Here is an 18258-nt window from a genome sequence, read left to right as displayed (position 1 = left end):
TGTCAGTGGCGGATTCTAAGATTGGTTGGGAGTGGCTTACAGCCTAGATCATATACTATTATTTTCCAGTTGCGTCCAAATTTAATATAAGCTTGGCTGATCTGTTTTATAAATGATCTAGGCTTACAGAAAATTTAGTTAAATCGATCATGTTATTCAAAATCCCGCAATTGTTCAATTGCTTTTTGCCCTGAGGTTTATACTTTTGATCGTACTTTTGTTAATTAGTACCAAACTTCATAAGAAACGTAACATTTTAGTTCAGACATACAAGAAAACAGTTCTACACTCATTTAAAAAATTGTGTTTTAAAATTGTAAATTTATATTTTGTATTTTATTGGTATCTGGCTTGTAAATCTTGTTACTGACAATAAGACGTAATCGTACGCCTCACAATTACATTAAAAATTATGTGCAATGCTGAAGTGCTGTCTGCTACTCTAGCAGACATTAACATGCGCAATAACGTGCATACAACAACTGCGCATAATGCGACAAACGTGTATTGACGTTGGTGAATCGGATGAGTTCGGTACGTTCGGCTTCCACACCCGACAGAGCCCGATAAGTAGGTTGGGATCGTGAAGTCATGACGGTTGAATCATCATGTTGGAATTGTGACAGTATGGTGTAGGAAGTGACTATTAGAAAAAATGGGCGATTCTTTAGAAGGAGGAGGCGAAGGTCCTCCTGTGACCGAAAATGTAGCTGTTGTCGAATACAGTACTTTTTCAAATTACTTGAAAAAGGCTGTTACAATTCTATTGCCTGAAGATGAAGATACAGTATCCCCGGCTTTAAATGCAGCCTTGAATGATCGCAATAATCAAGATTGTATACAGAAATTTATAAGCGATCCTCAAGTGACATGTATGCTTATACAACGCGCATCCTCAAAAGGTGAGTTTATATTATCATTAATTAAATGAGTATAACTGAAATATATCTGCAAAACATTGACCCCTGACCTTGTAAGCTACATTGAGGAGTGTATCGTCTTCCTCTACTCATTTACACCTACCAACATTATTTTTCAGAGTTGATTAATTAAGGAATTAACGGAAATAAAATATTTGTTATATGTTTATGTTAATTTGAAGAACACTGAAATTGTTACACCGGTATCTGTTGCTGCTCTTTTGAATATAGACTACGAACGAGAGATGTTGACATTCTGAATGACGTCATTAAAGATGGAAGTTTGATGTATAAATTAATTATTGGTAGCTGATTTCATTTAATTTATTCTCCTCTTGTTCATAGGCTATAACCATTTCTTGTAAAACTCAACTGTTGAATTTAAGGTGACAACATGGGGGTTGACTGAATATTGTATCGAGGACATAATGCCAGAAGGGCGTATCAACAGAACTTCTCTCACCCTCTCTCTTACCTGATACTAGAGAGGTCCAGGGCGCAATGCAATTGAACATTTCTCTAGTACAGTTGTCTGCAGTCTGGAAATAATCAGCTGAACTATACGTCTTAGCAACCTTCTGATGAATTTGAAATTACTCATCAGCCTATCCCGATATTTTAATTAGTGAAGTGAAATCTGGTTCTCCATCGTAAATTGCAATTTGTAATTGCTCAAATAAATGTTGGTCTGTCAATCGGGAGCGCGCTTTACATTTAACACCTTTCATTTTTGAAAGAAATTGCTCACATATATGTCGAGTCGAACATTGAAATAAACCATCCGTTCTGTAGAATTACCAAATCAAGTGATCCCCTTTGTTTGCCAGTCATAGTAGAATGAACGTGACAGTAGAGTGGAACATATATTCTTTACATGTCCAGAAGGACACAGATCAAGGGGTACACCCAAGATTAGATAGTGGGACTGTGTTCAACAGGAAGTTTTGGAAGTCTGAGATGGAAAGAGCTGACGGATGATAGGGATAAATGGAGGAGAGTCATAGAGGAGGCAAGGCCCACCACGGGCTGTAGTACCATGTCAGAAGAAGAAGTTTTATTGTTATTTTGACGTGTACAGTTCATTGCTACTCGGGTGCTTTGGTTTTATTGCAGATGAAGATAGCGACCAATCTGGAGAAGGAGATGAGGAGAAAGAAGCTATTACGTACTTCATTTCAAATGAGGTTCACTTCACAAATCCGAAAATGTCAAGGTACTGTATATACTATTTGGCTCTTTCATCACTACCAGAACCCTCACGACGTCATTACAATTGCCACCACCACCAAAATGAAACCTTTCTTAATCGTTTTTGATGGAGAGAACATTTCCAACGTCATATTGAAGGTATACCGATAAGCTATCACATTTGACTATAATTATGTGTGTGTGTTCTGCCTTTGCTTATACAATTAAATGGAGAAACTAATAAATCATATTTTCATTAACGTTTTCGGTACTTATGTACCATCTTCAGATGTATGTATATAATGCTAATTGTTAACCAAGCCTCTAGGTGCATGTGTCGTAAACTTAAATAATCATTGTTTTTGTGCGTACTGTACTATATCAATGAAGTGTTGCCATGATTGAATAAATAATTACCTAGCTCTTATATACTATTTGTTGGTGCAACATACTATCAAAATTAAAATTAAAAATTAAATGTTTCAGTCAATGTTTAAAACACTATTTAAAAAACACTATTTAAAACTGTTTAAAAACACATAGTTTGTGCATCACTTTAAATATATGAAGTTGGTGATCACTTGTTGTGCGGTGTTCGCCGATGTGAAGTTGAATGAGGCAGTTGCTGTGATCTCGTTTATTAGCATTGAGCTAGACGTGGTATCGTTGACATGGCTATGTTTGCTGAAAGTGATGTTGTGGCACTTCTATAATAGTTATGGCATTGCTGTAATTTGTACCCATAAATGTATTGTTAAAACAAATTGAAGGTTGTCAAGTCCATGGATTTAGTATCGCCTGGCGTGTAGTTTTGCCGTGTGTTGGTCTGCTCGTGCTTGATGCTAGGCTGATACATTGACTGAAACATTTAATTTTTAATTTTAATTTTGATAGTATGTTGCACCAACAAATAGTATATAAGAGCTAGGTAATTATTTATTCAATCATGGCAACACTTCATCGATATAGTACAGTACGCACAAAAACACTAGAGGCTTGGTTAACAATTAGCATTATATACATACATCTGAAGATGGTACATAAGTACCGAAAACGTTAATGAAAATATGATTTATTAGTTTCTCCATTTAATTGTATGATAAGCAAAGGTGGAACACACACACACATAATTATAGTCAAATTTCCAACGTCTTTGTAATATTATACCTATTTGTACTATTTATTAAAGCAAATGGGTTTTCTATAGCACGCGACACTGAAGGTTTTTTTTGACGAAAAAATTGGAAAAATATCTAATTTTCAGAGGAAAGATAGTTTGGAATGTGAAGAATTCATATAGACGTCATTTGATTTAAAAACATGTTAGAAAATGGCTAAAAATTTGAAAGAATCAGTCTGTGTAGGTAACCTAAAAACGATTATTCAACATGTGAAATAAAGAAGTAGAATACTCAAAATGAACGCGAAACGCACATTTCACTTCACTTAGTATACTATGTAAGACCTAGATACTAAAAGCCTAAACTAATCTAACATATCACAGATTCCTATATGCAAGGGCTACTAAAAGTTTAAACTAAACTAATGTAACTTATTGTCACAGATTCTCGCACCGTAGAACTTAGAAAAATAACAGTCATTAATCATAATATAGGCTTACATTCAATATGAAATCGGAAACAACAATGTCAACAATCATGGCCCACTCTGAACCATCAATAAACATTACATTCCTCCTTCATCAGATAAAAATTACAGTCAGTTCAGTGATATCACAATCTGTCAGGAGGCTTAACATTCCTACTAGAATGCCTCAATAAAATCTCACTATGTCCACCTAGAAGCATTGTCTCCTCTTAATTCATCCACGAGCCACCATTTCATCTTCACAGTGACTACAATTAGGCTACTATGGCCAACAACTTTTTCGTCACCCTGATTATCATTATTATCTCTAGTTAACATTTCATTTCCAGCTTAACTTACAATTTTCCAATTCTAATTATTTGATCTGTATGTCTTTTTCATTCAATATGTGATCATTCACCAGCTAACATAAATACATTTTTTTCCCCCAAGATCTTCACAAATTTACCTCTAGCCCACAATGCCTCATTTAAACACCTATAATTTCTCACAAAACCTTCTTTTCCTAATTGAAAATATATCCCTATTTCCATGATGAAACTTAACCAGCTTATGTCTATAATGTTCTACAAGAAATGGTAAGAAATTTAAACGAGTCTTCACGTCCTGAGCAAATATTAATTCAGAAGGTGTTTCACCAGCAGCACAATGCAGTATCATTCTATATGAGAATAGATATTTATTTACTGAAGTGGAGATACCCAATTTACAGTTCCCGGGTTCAAATAACAGTTTCCTTAAAAGTCTCTTTAAAGTCTTTACTCAATTTTCAGCAGCGTCATTAGTAGGGGGATGATAAGGTGCCAACTTACAATGTATAATGTCATTCATTTCACAAAAACTTTTAAATTCAAAAGATGTAAACTGCCTGCCATTATCAGTAATTATTACACTCAAAACAATTCCTAAGAATATTGAGTGTTGAAGAATTATCCAGCTTAGAGATGAAATTGATTTCTGGCCATTTAGAAAATTTATTAAATGCGTACTTCCTTTAATAGGTCCTAGAAAATCAATGTAGATCCAATCAAACACATGTGAAGCCTGTTCACATTAAAAAAAAATATGGCTTTTTCAGGATTTATATTGCACTGCAAAAGTGATAACTGTTTCATTTTCTTTGTATTGCCAATGACAGCATTGCATTCTGGCTGCTGGCCTCATCATAATGGTGGAGTATACATTTGCTAAATCAGCAGATGCAGAATATGAAGTGCATTGTACATAAACTCCTTTAGACTTCTTTCCTCGAAAAAGTATTTGATAGTTTTTTTTGTCTAAACTTTATATTTCAGTTCACAAATACTCATTTTCATGTAAAACCGTTACTATATACTTACCATATCACTATCATTAGGTTCCCTCATACTACTACTACTACTACTACTACTACTACTACTACTACTACTACTACTACTACTACTACTACTGATACTACTATCACCACTTCTACTACCACTACCACCACGTCTACTACTACTACCACTACCAACACCACCACCACCACTACTACTACTACTCACTACCACTACCACCACTTCTACTACTACCACTATTACTACCACCACTTCTACTACTACTACTACTACTACTACTACTACTACCACCACTACCAACAACACCACCACCACCACTACTACTACTACTACTACTACTACCACCACTACCAACACCACCACCACCACCACCACCACCACTACTACTACTACTACTACTACTACTACTACCACCACCACTACCAACACCACCACCACCACCACCACCACCACCACCACCACCACTACTACTACCACTACCAACACCACCACCACCACTACTACTACTACTACTACTACTACTACTACTACTACCACCACCACTACTACTACTACTACCACTACCAACACCACCACCACCACCACCACTACTACTACTACCACCACCATTTCTTCTTCTACTACTACCACCAAACCACCACCACCACTACTACTAATACTACTACTACTACCATTTCTTCTACTACTATACTACTACAACTACTACTACTACCACTACCAACACCACCACCACCACCATTACTACTACTACTGCCACCACCATTTCTTCTACTACTACTACTACTACTACTACTACTACTACCACCAACACCACCACTACCACCACCACCACTACTACTACTAATACTACTACCATTTCTTCTACTATTACTACTATCACTACTATTACCACTACCACTATACCACCACCACCACTATTACATACTACCACCACTACTACTACTACTACTACTACTACTACTACTACCACTACCACTACCACGACTTCTTCTACTACTACTACTACTACTACTACTACCACTACCTTCACCACCACTACATACTACCACCACTACTACCACTACATGCTACTACTACCACCACCACCACAACCACCACCACTACCACTACTATCACCACCAGCACTACTACTACTACTACTACTACTACCACTACCATTACCACCACCACCAGCACTACTGCTACTGCAGCAGACAGCAGAAGCAGCACCACTATTCCTTCTGCTATTGCTGCCATTGTTATCCAGGATGCATGAAGATCTTAATTGGAAATCTTACTCGTATTATTTTCTATCGTTGATTAATATTTTCACTATCCTTGTATTGAGACCCTTTAATTGAATTTCACACATAGTTATAAGCATTTTATGCTAACACTAATTTGACACTTGTGACTCTTGTTTCAGCATGGTCTGCGTTAAGAGAGGAGCGGTCATCGAGGCAGACAAGGCTATTCATTCCCAGCTCCGACTCATCAATTTCAGTGAAGGCTCCCCATATGAGACACTGCACGCATTCATCAGCAAGACAATGGCTCCCTACTTCAAATCTTATGTCAAGGAGTCAGGGCGTGCAGATCGGTAAACTTGCATAAGGCGTTTACATTCTACTTTACATAGTCGATTCACAATAAAGATGGAAAGTCTATTATCTCCCTCATTGAGCCATTTTCAGCGATAAGCACTTGATATTCTTGCTATTTGATTTAGAGTTCACTGTTTCAAATTTCTTCAAGAATAATGGATTATTTTTTAAAGGTTTATGAACGTTTTCTTGTCGGACCAGCTGGTTCATTCTCTATCACTATTAAATTCCAATACCTAAGCATAGTTTTCTGGTGACGACTGTTAAGTAAATACCAAGTATTAAAGTCTGTTAGATGGATAGCATATTCGGTACAGCGAAGGCATCTATGCTCGAGGTTGCTAGGGTAGAATAGAGGAGGGTGGGGTGGAATAGAGTGGGTAGGGCAGGGTAGAAGACGGGAGGATAGAATAGAAGAGAGGAGGGCAGGGTAGAATAGGGTAGGTAGGGCAGGGTAGATGAGGCATGGGCAGGATGGAAGAGAGGAGGGTAGGGTAGGGTAGGGTAGAAGATAGGAGAGTAAGGTAGAATAGAGTGGGTAGAAGAGGGAGGGCAAGATAGTAGAAAGGAGGGTATGTTAGAATAATGGATAAGGCAGGGTAGAACAGAGAAGATATAGTAGAATAGATTGGATATAGGAAAATAGATAGGGCAGAATGGGAAGGGTATGCCAGGGACTCCAGAGATCTTTGATGTACAGGGACATAATTTTATTTTTACTAACATTTTTAATAACTTACCTATACCTCTGGATCAACGCTGTTTGCTACCCCGTTCCACGACTGGAGTTCGATGATACTGGTGTAATATACTAACAAATACTTTACTAGGTATAGGAGGGAAGAAAAGTAGTTCTTCCATTTACGTAAACTAGGAAATATCGCAATTTTGAGTTTGATCATTTTCATTAGGTTTTTGATTAATAAAAATACAGTACAGTATTAACAATGAGTGTTTTTACTCACGAACTGAGCTGTCCATGTGGACGTATTCATTATACAGTGTATATTATACTGTCTATAGCACATTAGCGTACACTACAGAGAATGAAGTTAAATTGAAAAATAATCATAATATGGATATTTAAACACATTTTTGAAAATGGTGGCCGTTCATTTCGATACAGGCTTCAGTTCTAATGTGCATATTATCGCACTATAGACTATTGTACGTAATCCCAATTGCCAGTTTCGTTCTTCGTACTTGTAACTCATGTTGAAATAATTCTGAACCTATTCTATAAAAGAGTACCTTATGTACTGTAAATTCAATCTTCACTTCTGTCCGATCCGAAAAGATAAAATTACTCAGACATACTATCTACTATCCGTCCAAGTGGTTATGTCGTAGGGTCATAGAAAGGGGGGAAATCTCATGGCAGTTAATTACTTAACAAGGCCCTTTTATTTAAGTTATTTTAAACAGTTGTATAATATTACGTAGACGTCCAATTCCTAACAGAAATTAATGTTCTGAGAAAGGAGCTAAGACACCCCAGCCACTAGCTGGCAAATAAAAGCTGGTGGGAGAAACCGGGATATGACGTAGGCAAATGGGCGACAGTAGACTACCTGTGCGAAAATGATTCAATATTGAAAGTTCTTTCGTCACTGAAAAACTCGAACATATTTTTGGAACATACTGTTTACTAAGGCTACTATGACTGTGTATGCAGTCTTGGTTCTGTATGGAGGACGGTTGAACTTCATTAGTAGAAGGGGTGGGAGTGAAGTACATTAAAAAACTCAGGTACAATAAAAATTGAAGTAAAAATAAAATGATGTCCCTGTACAACAGTAGGAAGTAATGTAAAAATTTGAAAAAATGTGATGCAAAAGTTTTTGAAAGTCTGCAGCCTTAAATTTGAAAAAAATGTGATGCAAAAGTTTTTGAAAGTCTGCAGCCTTCAATGGACTAAGAAATATCTTTATTATCATCAAATTTTTTAGATTGAATGTTAATAATTTCATCTTACTTCAGTATCAGTCTCCTTTCTGACAAATCTTTCATTGTGTCTGCTCCAAGTGCCCTCAATATAGAAGGGACATATTCATTGAGAGAGAACCATTTGAAGACATTATTATAAAAACAACCCTTGTCAAAATTGGTATTTTTCAGGAGAACAATAAAAATAAATAGAACAAATGTCAGCTGTTTATGTACAACTGGTGTTCATCCTTGTGACTGTTGCACCTGACATGAGTCGTTTTTGGAGTCTATAAACATTTGAAATTCGTTTACTTTATTTCGTTTTCTTTCCTCTTAGTTTTTATCGCCATTGTACAGCCAATGACTCTAGTCAAGTGCCACTGCATTGAATAAAAAAAAAACATTTGAAATAGTAGCAAATGTGTCCTTAACTCAATTTCATCAAAAATGACTAGGGCTGTTTTTGTAATAATGTCTTCATTTGTAATTTGTTGTTTCTTTTCTCACTTCGTCTTTGTTTTCAGTTTGTTTTCCTTTTATCTTTTATCTTTTTTTCTTTTTTTCCTCTTTGTTTCTTGCTTTCTTTTCCTATCTCTGTCTTTCCTCCAAATCTCGCCTTAGTTTGTCGTTTTTAAAATAAATTTTTGCCCTGATACTTCTTCATTTTTATTATAATGAACTGTTAATATAGAGATGGAGATAAAATGGCGCCATCTGTGGAAAAAAAGATGGCGGAGCTGGAGATGGGTTTGTTACATCTGCAGCAGAACATAGACATCCCAGAGATTTCCCTTCCAGTACATCAGACCGTTGCAAATGTCATCAAGCGCTGTGCAGATGAGGGCCGCAAGCCCAAAGTTGCAGATTTTGGGGATAGAGTGGAAGATTCCACCTTCCTCAACCAGCTTCACAATGGAGTCAACCGCTGGATTAAGGAGATCCAGAAAGTAAGGCAAACTAATCAATGTAACAGAAGAGAGCAGTATGTGTTTCAAGGATACATTTTTAGAGACAGGAGAGCTTTGAATATCGTAGTTAATTCATTCAGTAAAACTGTGACAGTTATTGATATAACATAGTCGAGGGTTGGGTTCAATTCTGGTTGGGACAAGTTATCTGGTTGAGGTTTTTTCCAGGGTTTTCCCTCAACCCATTAAGAGAAAATGTTGGGTAACATTCGGCGTTGAACCCTGGACTCATTTTGCCGACATCACCTTCATATCTTTCAGATTCTAGATAATCATAGTAGTTGATAAAGCGTTGTAAAATTAACAAAAAAAGCTTGTATGGTAGTTCAATTTTGAAGTATTTTAAAATTTAGAAATTTAGCTGATAGATTTTCATTACAATACATTATTAAGATAGTTTTTTTTTTTTTTAGTAGTCGACTTTTGGTATGCAAATAGTACCTTTCGTGTTGCATAGGTAACAAAATTGGATAGAGATCCGTCTTCAGGAACTGCATTACAAGAGATAAGTTTCTGGTTGAATCTGGAGCGAGCTCTGCACCGAATTCAAGAAAAGCGCGAGAGTCTTGAGGTGGCTCTGACTCTGGATATCCTCAAACATGGCAAGAGATTCCACGCAACTGTAAGCTTCGACACAGACACAGGTATGGAATTCTGTGATAAGATGTTGACGTAGATTAATAAACGCGAATTGTGTTTTTGGTCAGTACTGACCTCTTTTTTTCCCTTTCCTCTTCTTCCAGAAAGTGTTCTTCTTTTTTTTTTATTTTCTTTTGTTCTAGTCTCTTCTTCACTTCCTCGCTAACTTCTCTCTTCCTCCTTATCTCTTCTGCTGTTTCTTCTCCTTGCATTGTTTGTTTCGTACTCATTACTTTCCTCTTTGACTGCAGATTAACTGCATCCATCTACCTCCCCCTTCACACTGTTCCACTGGAGTTATTCTCACTTTTTCCTTTTCTTTTAATCTTTCTTCTGCTCAATTTCTGATCCCTTTCCACGTCCCTGCTCTCACTATATTCCTATTCCTTTTTTTACTCATTTTTTGTTCCATTGCCTCATTTTTGTCTTTGTCCCATCATTTCCCTCATTTTTCTTTTCCCGTTCTTTCTGTAATTTTTCTCTTTTCGCCCCTTCAGTTCCCTCATTTTCTCTTCCCATCCTTTCTTTCACTTTTCTCTTCTCAGTTGCCTCATCAGTTGCTCTTCTAGTTTTTTTTCTCATTTTTCTCTTACTGTCCTTTTCTTTCCCTAATTTTTCTCCTCCCGTCCTTTTCCTTCCCTCATTTTTCTTTTCCCGTTTTTATCTTCCTTCATTTTTGTCTTCCAGTCTTTTCCCTCATTTTTTCTTCTCTTTCTTTTCTACCCTCATTTTTCTCTTAGAATCCTTTTCTTTCCCTAATTTTTATCTTCCAGTCATTCTCTTCAGTTATTCATAGATTTTAGAAAGGCATATGACTCGGTTAAGAAAGAAGTTTTATATAACATTCTTATTGAATTTGGTATTCCCAAGAAACTAGTTCGATTAATTAAAATGTGTCTCAATGGAACTTACAGCAGAGTCTGTATAAACCAGCTTCTGTCTGATGCTTTTCCAATTCACTGCGGGCTAAAGCAAGGAGATGCTCTATCACCTTTACTTTTTAACTTCATTCTAGAATATGCTATTAGGAAAGTTCAGGATAATACAGAGGGTTTAGAATTGAATAGGTTACATCAGCTTCTTGTCTATGTGGATGATGTGAATATGTTAGGAGAAAATCCAGAAATGATTAATTTTATAGCACTTAAAAGAACTTGGTATGGGGCTCTAAGCAAAAGTTGTCTCCTCGTAGAAATTTGAAAGTAACTCAGTGGGCCCATGTTACTGGTCAAAGTGAGCATTGGCTTGTCTCGCCCTCTACCAATAATCCATACCGTGTCCTCCTTTTCCTTCCCGTCATTTTCTATTTTCTCGTCCCTCCTCTTTCCCTACTCTTCTCCCTCTCTTTTTCCCATCTTTGGCTTTCTTATCCTTCACTCCTTCCCCCTCACCATCATTGATATTAAGATATTCTGGTCTTCAACTTCTTTTGCACTTGCATTAAAGAGAACTTTCAAATGAAGTATTGAACAAAGTGAAGTTTCATTAAACACAAATTATTCTTTGCAGGTCTGAAGCAGGCACTGGCCACAGTCAATGACTACAACCCCTTGATGAAGGACTTCCCAATCAATGACCTTCTGTCTGCCACAGAGCTGGACCGCATTCGTTCAGCTGTTCAACTTATTTTCTCTCATCTTAGGAAGATTCGTAATACAAAATATCCAATCCAAAGGGCTCTTCGTCTTGTGGAAGCAATTTCGAGAGATCTTGGCAATCAGTTGCTGAAGGTATGTGCATTTTCAGTGTGCTTTGAATGAATGTGTAGCGACTTCAGTTCATAATATATAGCCTTGGACAGTGAAAATTAGCAAATCTCAATTCACTTCGGTTTTAGATGTGTTTCACAGTTCGAATTGTCTGGAAGTGGCATGCTGTTGTAATATAAAAACTAGCTCTTTTGTGGTTCATTGTAAACTGAGTGTCTGACACAGGGTCAGCTTAATGAAGTGCATGAATCTCAAAGAACATGGTTCAATTTCAAAAATTAATTTTTTTATTTCATGTAGTATTTTATTAGGATTTTATATTTTAATTAATAATTACTTATTCATAGCTCTATGAATCTTTAAGTTTATAATAATTTTACAGGCTGAGACAGAAGTCAGATTACGTGAGAACAGTTACAATATGTGTTCATTCATGCTTGAATGCATGCTTCGATTTCGTGCTCCTGTTGCGTAAAACTTGTGTTAGTGTGGTAAAGATGATTTGTGACACGGCTTCTGTGATCCTTTCTTTATAGTTTGCCATGCTGTTAATTTTGTCAGTGCCTTTAAGTATCCCTGCAAATAAAAATCCAGAGGTGTTAGGTCTGGCGACCATGATGGCCATTGAACAGGACCTCGATGACCTATCCAACATCCTGGAAACTATTTGTCTAACCATGAACGAACTTGGTGACCATAATGGAGTGGGGCACAGTCTTATTGAAACATGTTGGGGAAAACACTTCAAGCATTTCCTTTTACTTTTCAGCAGTGTGATTACTTTCGATAAAATAGGACCAACAACTGTTGTTCCGCATATACCACGCAAACCATAAACTTTCTTGCCGCATTTTGGACAGACCAATCCATTTGGGAGTTGATATCCCTCCAATAGCGCAATTTTACTTATTGACTCATCGCCATTCATATAAGAATTGGGTTCATTGCTGATCACAACAGAAGACTGGAACAGTGGGTCGTGCCTGATGTGTTCACATGCTCACTTGCAAAATTTCAGTTGGTGGTTTGGGTCATCTCCAGTAAGGTGTTATGGCATCTACAGTTTGTACGGATGCCAATGCTATGCGTACAAAATTCGAAGAAAATTGATGACTTTTCTGTGTAACCTAACTTATGTCTCATGCATCGTTTACAATGACACGACACGACACAGCGACGCAACATTATATAAATTATGGCCCAATAGGAAATCAGATTTCCATGACGTCACTACACAGACCGCGACGCGACGAAAGTTGAAATTGAGTTAACTTTTACCGCGCGATGTTATGGGAATGTGTATATATTTTGTTTATGACGGCGTCATCTGCAACAAAATTTAATACTTTTTCATATGAGATGTTGATAGAATTGGTTAAAGGATACTCTGAATTATACAGAATGAACCGCTAGTAATGTCATTTATAGAGGTTTATTCTTTAGGATATTTCAAACAAAAAAGTTTAATATAATTTTGCTCGTTTTTGTTTCATTTTCGAGAAAAAAATTATTTTATGTGAAACGTTTCATGGTGTATTTTGGGAAAGCTATTGAATTTAATTAATTCCCAATATGCTTAGTCAATTTAAGAGAGCAGTGTATTATGATAAAAAAATTAGTTTTTGTCGTTTAAATATGCAGAAATGTCTTCTGAACAATTGTAAATTTTCGTTCTGAAAAGGAATTTTAAAGCTTTACATTTGTTAGATCAAATTTCTGCGTATTTATTATGAAAATACAGTGCTCTCTTAAATTTACTGAACATATTGGTAATTAAATCAATGGTTTTTCAAAAAGATGGTAAGAAATGTTTAATACAAAACAGTTTTTATCTCAAAAAGGAAGCAAAACGAAAACAATAATCATATTATTTTTTTGTTTAAAATATCTCAAAGAATAACACTATGAAATTAATGACATTATTTACGGTTCACTCTTTATATTACTGTTTGTGTACATGAAATACACAAATCTTTCCATCCATGACTCCCATAAAGTTCGGAAAATTTCCTTTTTTTTTTCAATATGTATCAGTCTTCTACCTTCGTGAATTGTCCTCAAAGAGCTTCCACTTAATGAGGTTCTTTTTAATTTATCCCAGATTACAGGACTTGTTTCTAAAACTAATGGACATTGTGAAAGTTACAATACGAAAATCGTAAAGAGAGAACGTAGGGAGAGAACCAAGTTCTTAAAGGGAGATCTAGGGTGGAATTCATAGTCGTCACTTAAAAAATGAGTGAACCCTTAAGTAATAAGTGTTTGCTTATAATAAGGGAACCCTTATGTCAATTCCGAATTCATAGACAGCACTTATCTTCACGTAATCAGTGCACACTTACAGCTGCCGGACATGACGTCATAGCAAAAGCCGACTCTCATTGAACTAATCGAAAGCAGCTCTGCATGTGGAGTTGCTATAACAACGAGTTATCAATATTATTGTACTGGATAAGTTATATACAGCAATAGTTTCATGATATGTTAAATTCTAGTTGCGTGTTAGTCATAGTTATAATCAGATATCCTACTAATTGGAACACGTGTTCTGTAGTAGTGAATTTCTTAAATAAATTAATTAAGCCTATTAGGCCTACTATATAATACTGTATATTGAATTTATTAACATAGTGTTATATTTACTCTATAATTTGCCAATTATAGCTACATTTTACATTTTTGGCTATGATATCTATACTTAACCCCTTTTAATTTATTTTTATTTAGTATTTTTCATTTATATCTAGATCTGTGTCTTTTATTTAGGTAGTATCTACTTTTTTTTTTTTTGTTTTTAATTTTTAATTTGTAATTAACCTTGTATCTGCTTTATCTCTTCTTCTCATGTTATATGCAATTCTATGTTTTTTTTTAACAAATATCTGTACTGTCTATTGTAATTGGGGCTTTGCCCTGTTATATAAATAAATGAATGAATAAATAAATAAATAACGATCAATTTGGCTAGAGCAAGAACTTCGAATTGATCTGAAAACGATATCGCTTCTTAAATTTCAGTTCACTATACATTTCCAGAGGATTCTCCATGTCTCTAATATACCTTTTTGGGACACATATTTTCCTCATTTCGTTCAACAAACTCCACAAAATCCTCAAAATCATTCTCAGTATACATTTTGAAAATGAGTGGTCACTTAAGGGTACAGATCAGCTCACTTAAGTAATCACTCATTATGTGAATGAGGGACAACTATGAATTAGAAATGAGTATAAGTAACCACTTAAGGGTTCACTCATTTATAAGTGACGACTATGAATTCCGCCCCTAACCTCAAAGTTACGCTTAGATGCTCTGCTGGATGCCTCCCGCATTGGACGTTTTTGTATTTGAGGGCCAATAATATGCAGGAGATCATCAAATTGCGAAGATTTCATTCGCATATAGTTATGATAAGTTGATTTCTTCTACTCAAAAAATAGAGAAGGCAGGCATCGTTTCATTTTAAGTTTCCTAATAAACACGAACCAGCGATTCAAGTCGCGGAATTGTGAACACTAATCTGCGACGCGATACTGCGATGTCGCTGTTGTCGCGTCATTGTAATTTAAGCATCACTCTGTATTTATGAATGTTTGGAAGTGTGGCAGAATTGTATAGTTTTTGGACAGGTGCTTCAATTCCCATTTTCCCCCAGTTAGGGTCTCTCGCCTTTCAAGTCAAAACCTACCCCCACCCGCATGCACTCTCTTTCCCTCTCTCCCTCCCCCTCGCGTCCCTCCCCTACTCCTCCCCCCCTCTCTCTCATCCTTCACTTCCAAAGAATGGCAAATAATATAAATGTTGGTGTTGTAGGTTCTTGGAACACGGCGTCTGATGCATATACCATTTGATGAGTTTGAGAAAGTGATGACTCAGTGCTTTGATGTCTTCACTACTTGGGATGATGAGTACGACAAGCTGCAGGGACTATTACGGTGAGCTGGATATTGTGCATGCGTAATTATTCCACCAGCAAAATATGCAAAAGCTGCCATTAGTTTTGTTTATCATTAACTTTAATTTAATTACTTTGGAATTTGTTAAACTGCAGGGATATCGTGAAGAAGAAGCGTGATGAGCACTTGAAGATGGTGTGGCGAGTCTCCCCTGCACACAAGCGTCTGCAGACTCGCATGGAGCACATGCGCCGTTTCCGCCGTCAGCACGAACAGCTGCGCACAGTGATAGTGCGTGTACTGCGCCCCACCTTACTGTCAGTGATTCCAACTCGCCCAATGGACCAGCAGTCCCAGCAGCCCATGAGTCCAGACCAGCAGGAGGCTGGTGACTTGAAGCCAGAGGTCCTGGGATTGGAAGCAGCTGATGCCAATGCCATAGAGGTGAGCGTGAGTCTAGGCAATTTCTGAATTAATATCTTTTGAACTGCTGTTATTATCATATTAAATTATAGGTTTGTTGTTTGTTGAATTTCTGATCCTATCTTAAGGCACGGTCACACGTCGCTACTTATGCTGCGCAACTTTTGTACTGCAGCTGCAAAAGTTGCGTGTCATATTCACACGTAAGCCAAAAGTAGTGTGCTGCATGTTACTTTTTGTGCTGCGCAACCCGAGTGCAGCAAAAGTTGCAACTGGAGGTTGCGAGTCTGCTCACACACAAGGCGCTACTTTTGCAGCCGCAGTCATGCTGCAAGTTTCCATCTCCGTGTTGACTTCTCAATATACATTTTGTGGTTATGTTCGCGTTATTAATAAACTCATGCGAAAGCTTACTTATCTATTATTTGCTTTTCTGTCCTAAGTAGTATTCAGAAATTGACATTATTTTTACTATAAAGCTTTTAAAAACGCCTATATACTTAAATGATAACCAACAGCATTTTCACATAATCAATATTGACAACCCTCCTGTTTGGAACTATGCTACAGAAAATTAAAAAAGTGAATTATATCGTCAGCAAATATGCTGAGACTGTGTTGTGCATTTAATAACTGTTACAAATAATTTTTCATCACATCTAACATTAAAATATATTCAAACAATAAAAGTATCATTGGCACATTTGGGTGGCAACATTGGTGGCAACCGCAGCAAAAGTTTCAACAAAACTGATATCAAAAATGCTGCGGCTGCAACTCTGAGAACCCTGTTCACACGTCGCTACTTTTAAGCTGCGCGCAGCATGGAAAAGTAGCGGGTAGCAGGTTCGGCAGCCGCTACTTTTCGGGTTGCACCGTTGTTCACACGTCACAGTACGAGAGTTGCGCAGTTTTTTGTACTGTATCGCTGCAAAAGTAGCGACGTGTGACCATACCTTTAGTCAGTGTGTCTGCTTTCTTTTTTCTCCCCCATAATTCCACAATCATTTCAAAAGATTTAAATCTTATATCTTAGGCTCAGTTGTATAAAAGTAACCAACTGTAGGTTATTTTTAACTCAACGTAAGTAAATAGCTCTAGGTTAGTTTCTACATATCTTCAGCTTAGAGTGTGACCCTGCTAACTAACAAAAAGGTAATTTTACAGGGGAAACAAAAACTGGGTATAAATTAACCCTGAAACTAGGACGAGATCCGAAGTACAGAAGGTATTACTCAGTTTTTGTTTCCCCTGTAAAATTACCTTTTTGTTAGTTAGCAGGTTTACATTCTAAGCCAACGATATGTTGTATGAAATTAACTTATGAACATGTAAACTAGGTTTAGTATTAATTGATATTTGCAGTAAAATATGTGGCAACATCGCGAAACATGAATGAAATTTGTAGCCAGTTGATTTTGAACTGTTTCACCAATGAGAGAGAAAACTTAATCACCACCACCCTTTGAATTTAGTTCACACCTGTGGAGTAACGGTTAGCGCGTCTGGCCGCGAAACCAGGTGGCCCGGGTTCGATTCCCGGTCGGGACAAGTTACCTGGTTGAGGTTTTTTTCGGGGTTTTCCCTCAACCCAATATGAGCAAATGCTGGGTAACTTTCGGTGTTGGACCCCGGACTCATTTCACCGGCATTATCACCTTCATCTCATTCAGACGCCAAATAACCTAAGATGTTGATAAAGCATCATAAAATAACCTATTAAAATTAAAAAAAAAAAGCCTCTTGAATATGCATCTCGGTACGTGTGGGAAGGATCATGAGCATGATTTTGCTTTGTTTGTGGTTGTAACAGGATGTAACCTATGTTCAAGATCTTCCACTAGAAATTTTGATAGCAAAAATTTAATTTTAAATTGTTTGTCTCGAGTTCAATGAACGAATTTCCTTGCTCATGCAAAACATGAGCACTGCGAAATTGTATACCATCATCAGATGAGATATCAGAATAATCATAAACCTGGAAATAAATAAATGAATTTATAATTTAATTTAACCTAGAATAAAATATTAAATAAAATTGTATGTAACATAATCCACTATCAGAATTTAAAAATTAA

The 18258-nt window shown here is 36.6% G+C and overlaps 1 protein-coding gene across 8 annotated transcripts in view; it reads left to right on the top strand.

The window, feature by feature from the left end:
* Window positions 1-481: 481 nt before the first annotated feature.
* Window positions 482-18258, top strand: part of Dhc64C (dynein heavy chain, cytoplasmic) — a 162187-nt gene continuing 144410 nt past the window's right edge. For all 8 annotated transcript variants that reach the window (XM_069838938.1, XM_069838772.1, XM_069838723.1 and 5 more), the window contains exons 1-8: window positions 482-902; window positions 2034-2133; window positions 6438-6611; window positions 9236-9491; window positions 9970-10156; window positions 11661-11881; window positions 15675-15796; window positions 15913-16201. In XM_069838938.1, coding sequence (XP_069695039.1) covers window positions 656-902; window positions 2034-2133; window positions 6438-6611; window positions 9236-9491; window positions 9970-10156; window positions 11661-11881; window positions 15675-15796; window positions 15913-16201 — 1596 coding nt within the window. In that variant the 5' untranslated portion in view covers window positions 482-655. The remainder of the gene's footprint in view (window positions 903-2033; window positions 2134-6437; window positions 6612-9235; window positions 9492-9969; window positions 10157-11660; window positions 11882-15674; window positions 15797-15912; window positions 16202-18258) is intronic.

The sequence above is a fragment of the Periplaneta americana genome, chromosome 1 (assembly GCF_040183065.1).
Source record: "Periplaneta americana isolate PAMFEO1 chromosome 1, P.americana_PAMFEO1_priV1, whole genome shotgun sequence".
Taxonomy (NCBI): Eukaryota; Metazoa; Arthropoda; class Insecta; order Blattodea; family Blattidae; genus Periplaneta; species Periplaneta americana.
This window is presented reverse-complemented; position numbering and strand designations above follow the sequence as displayed.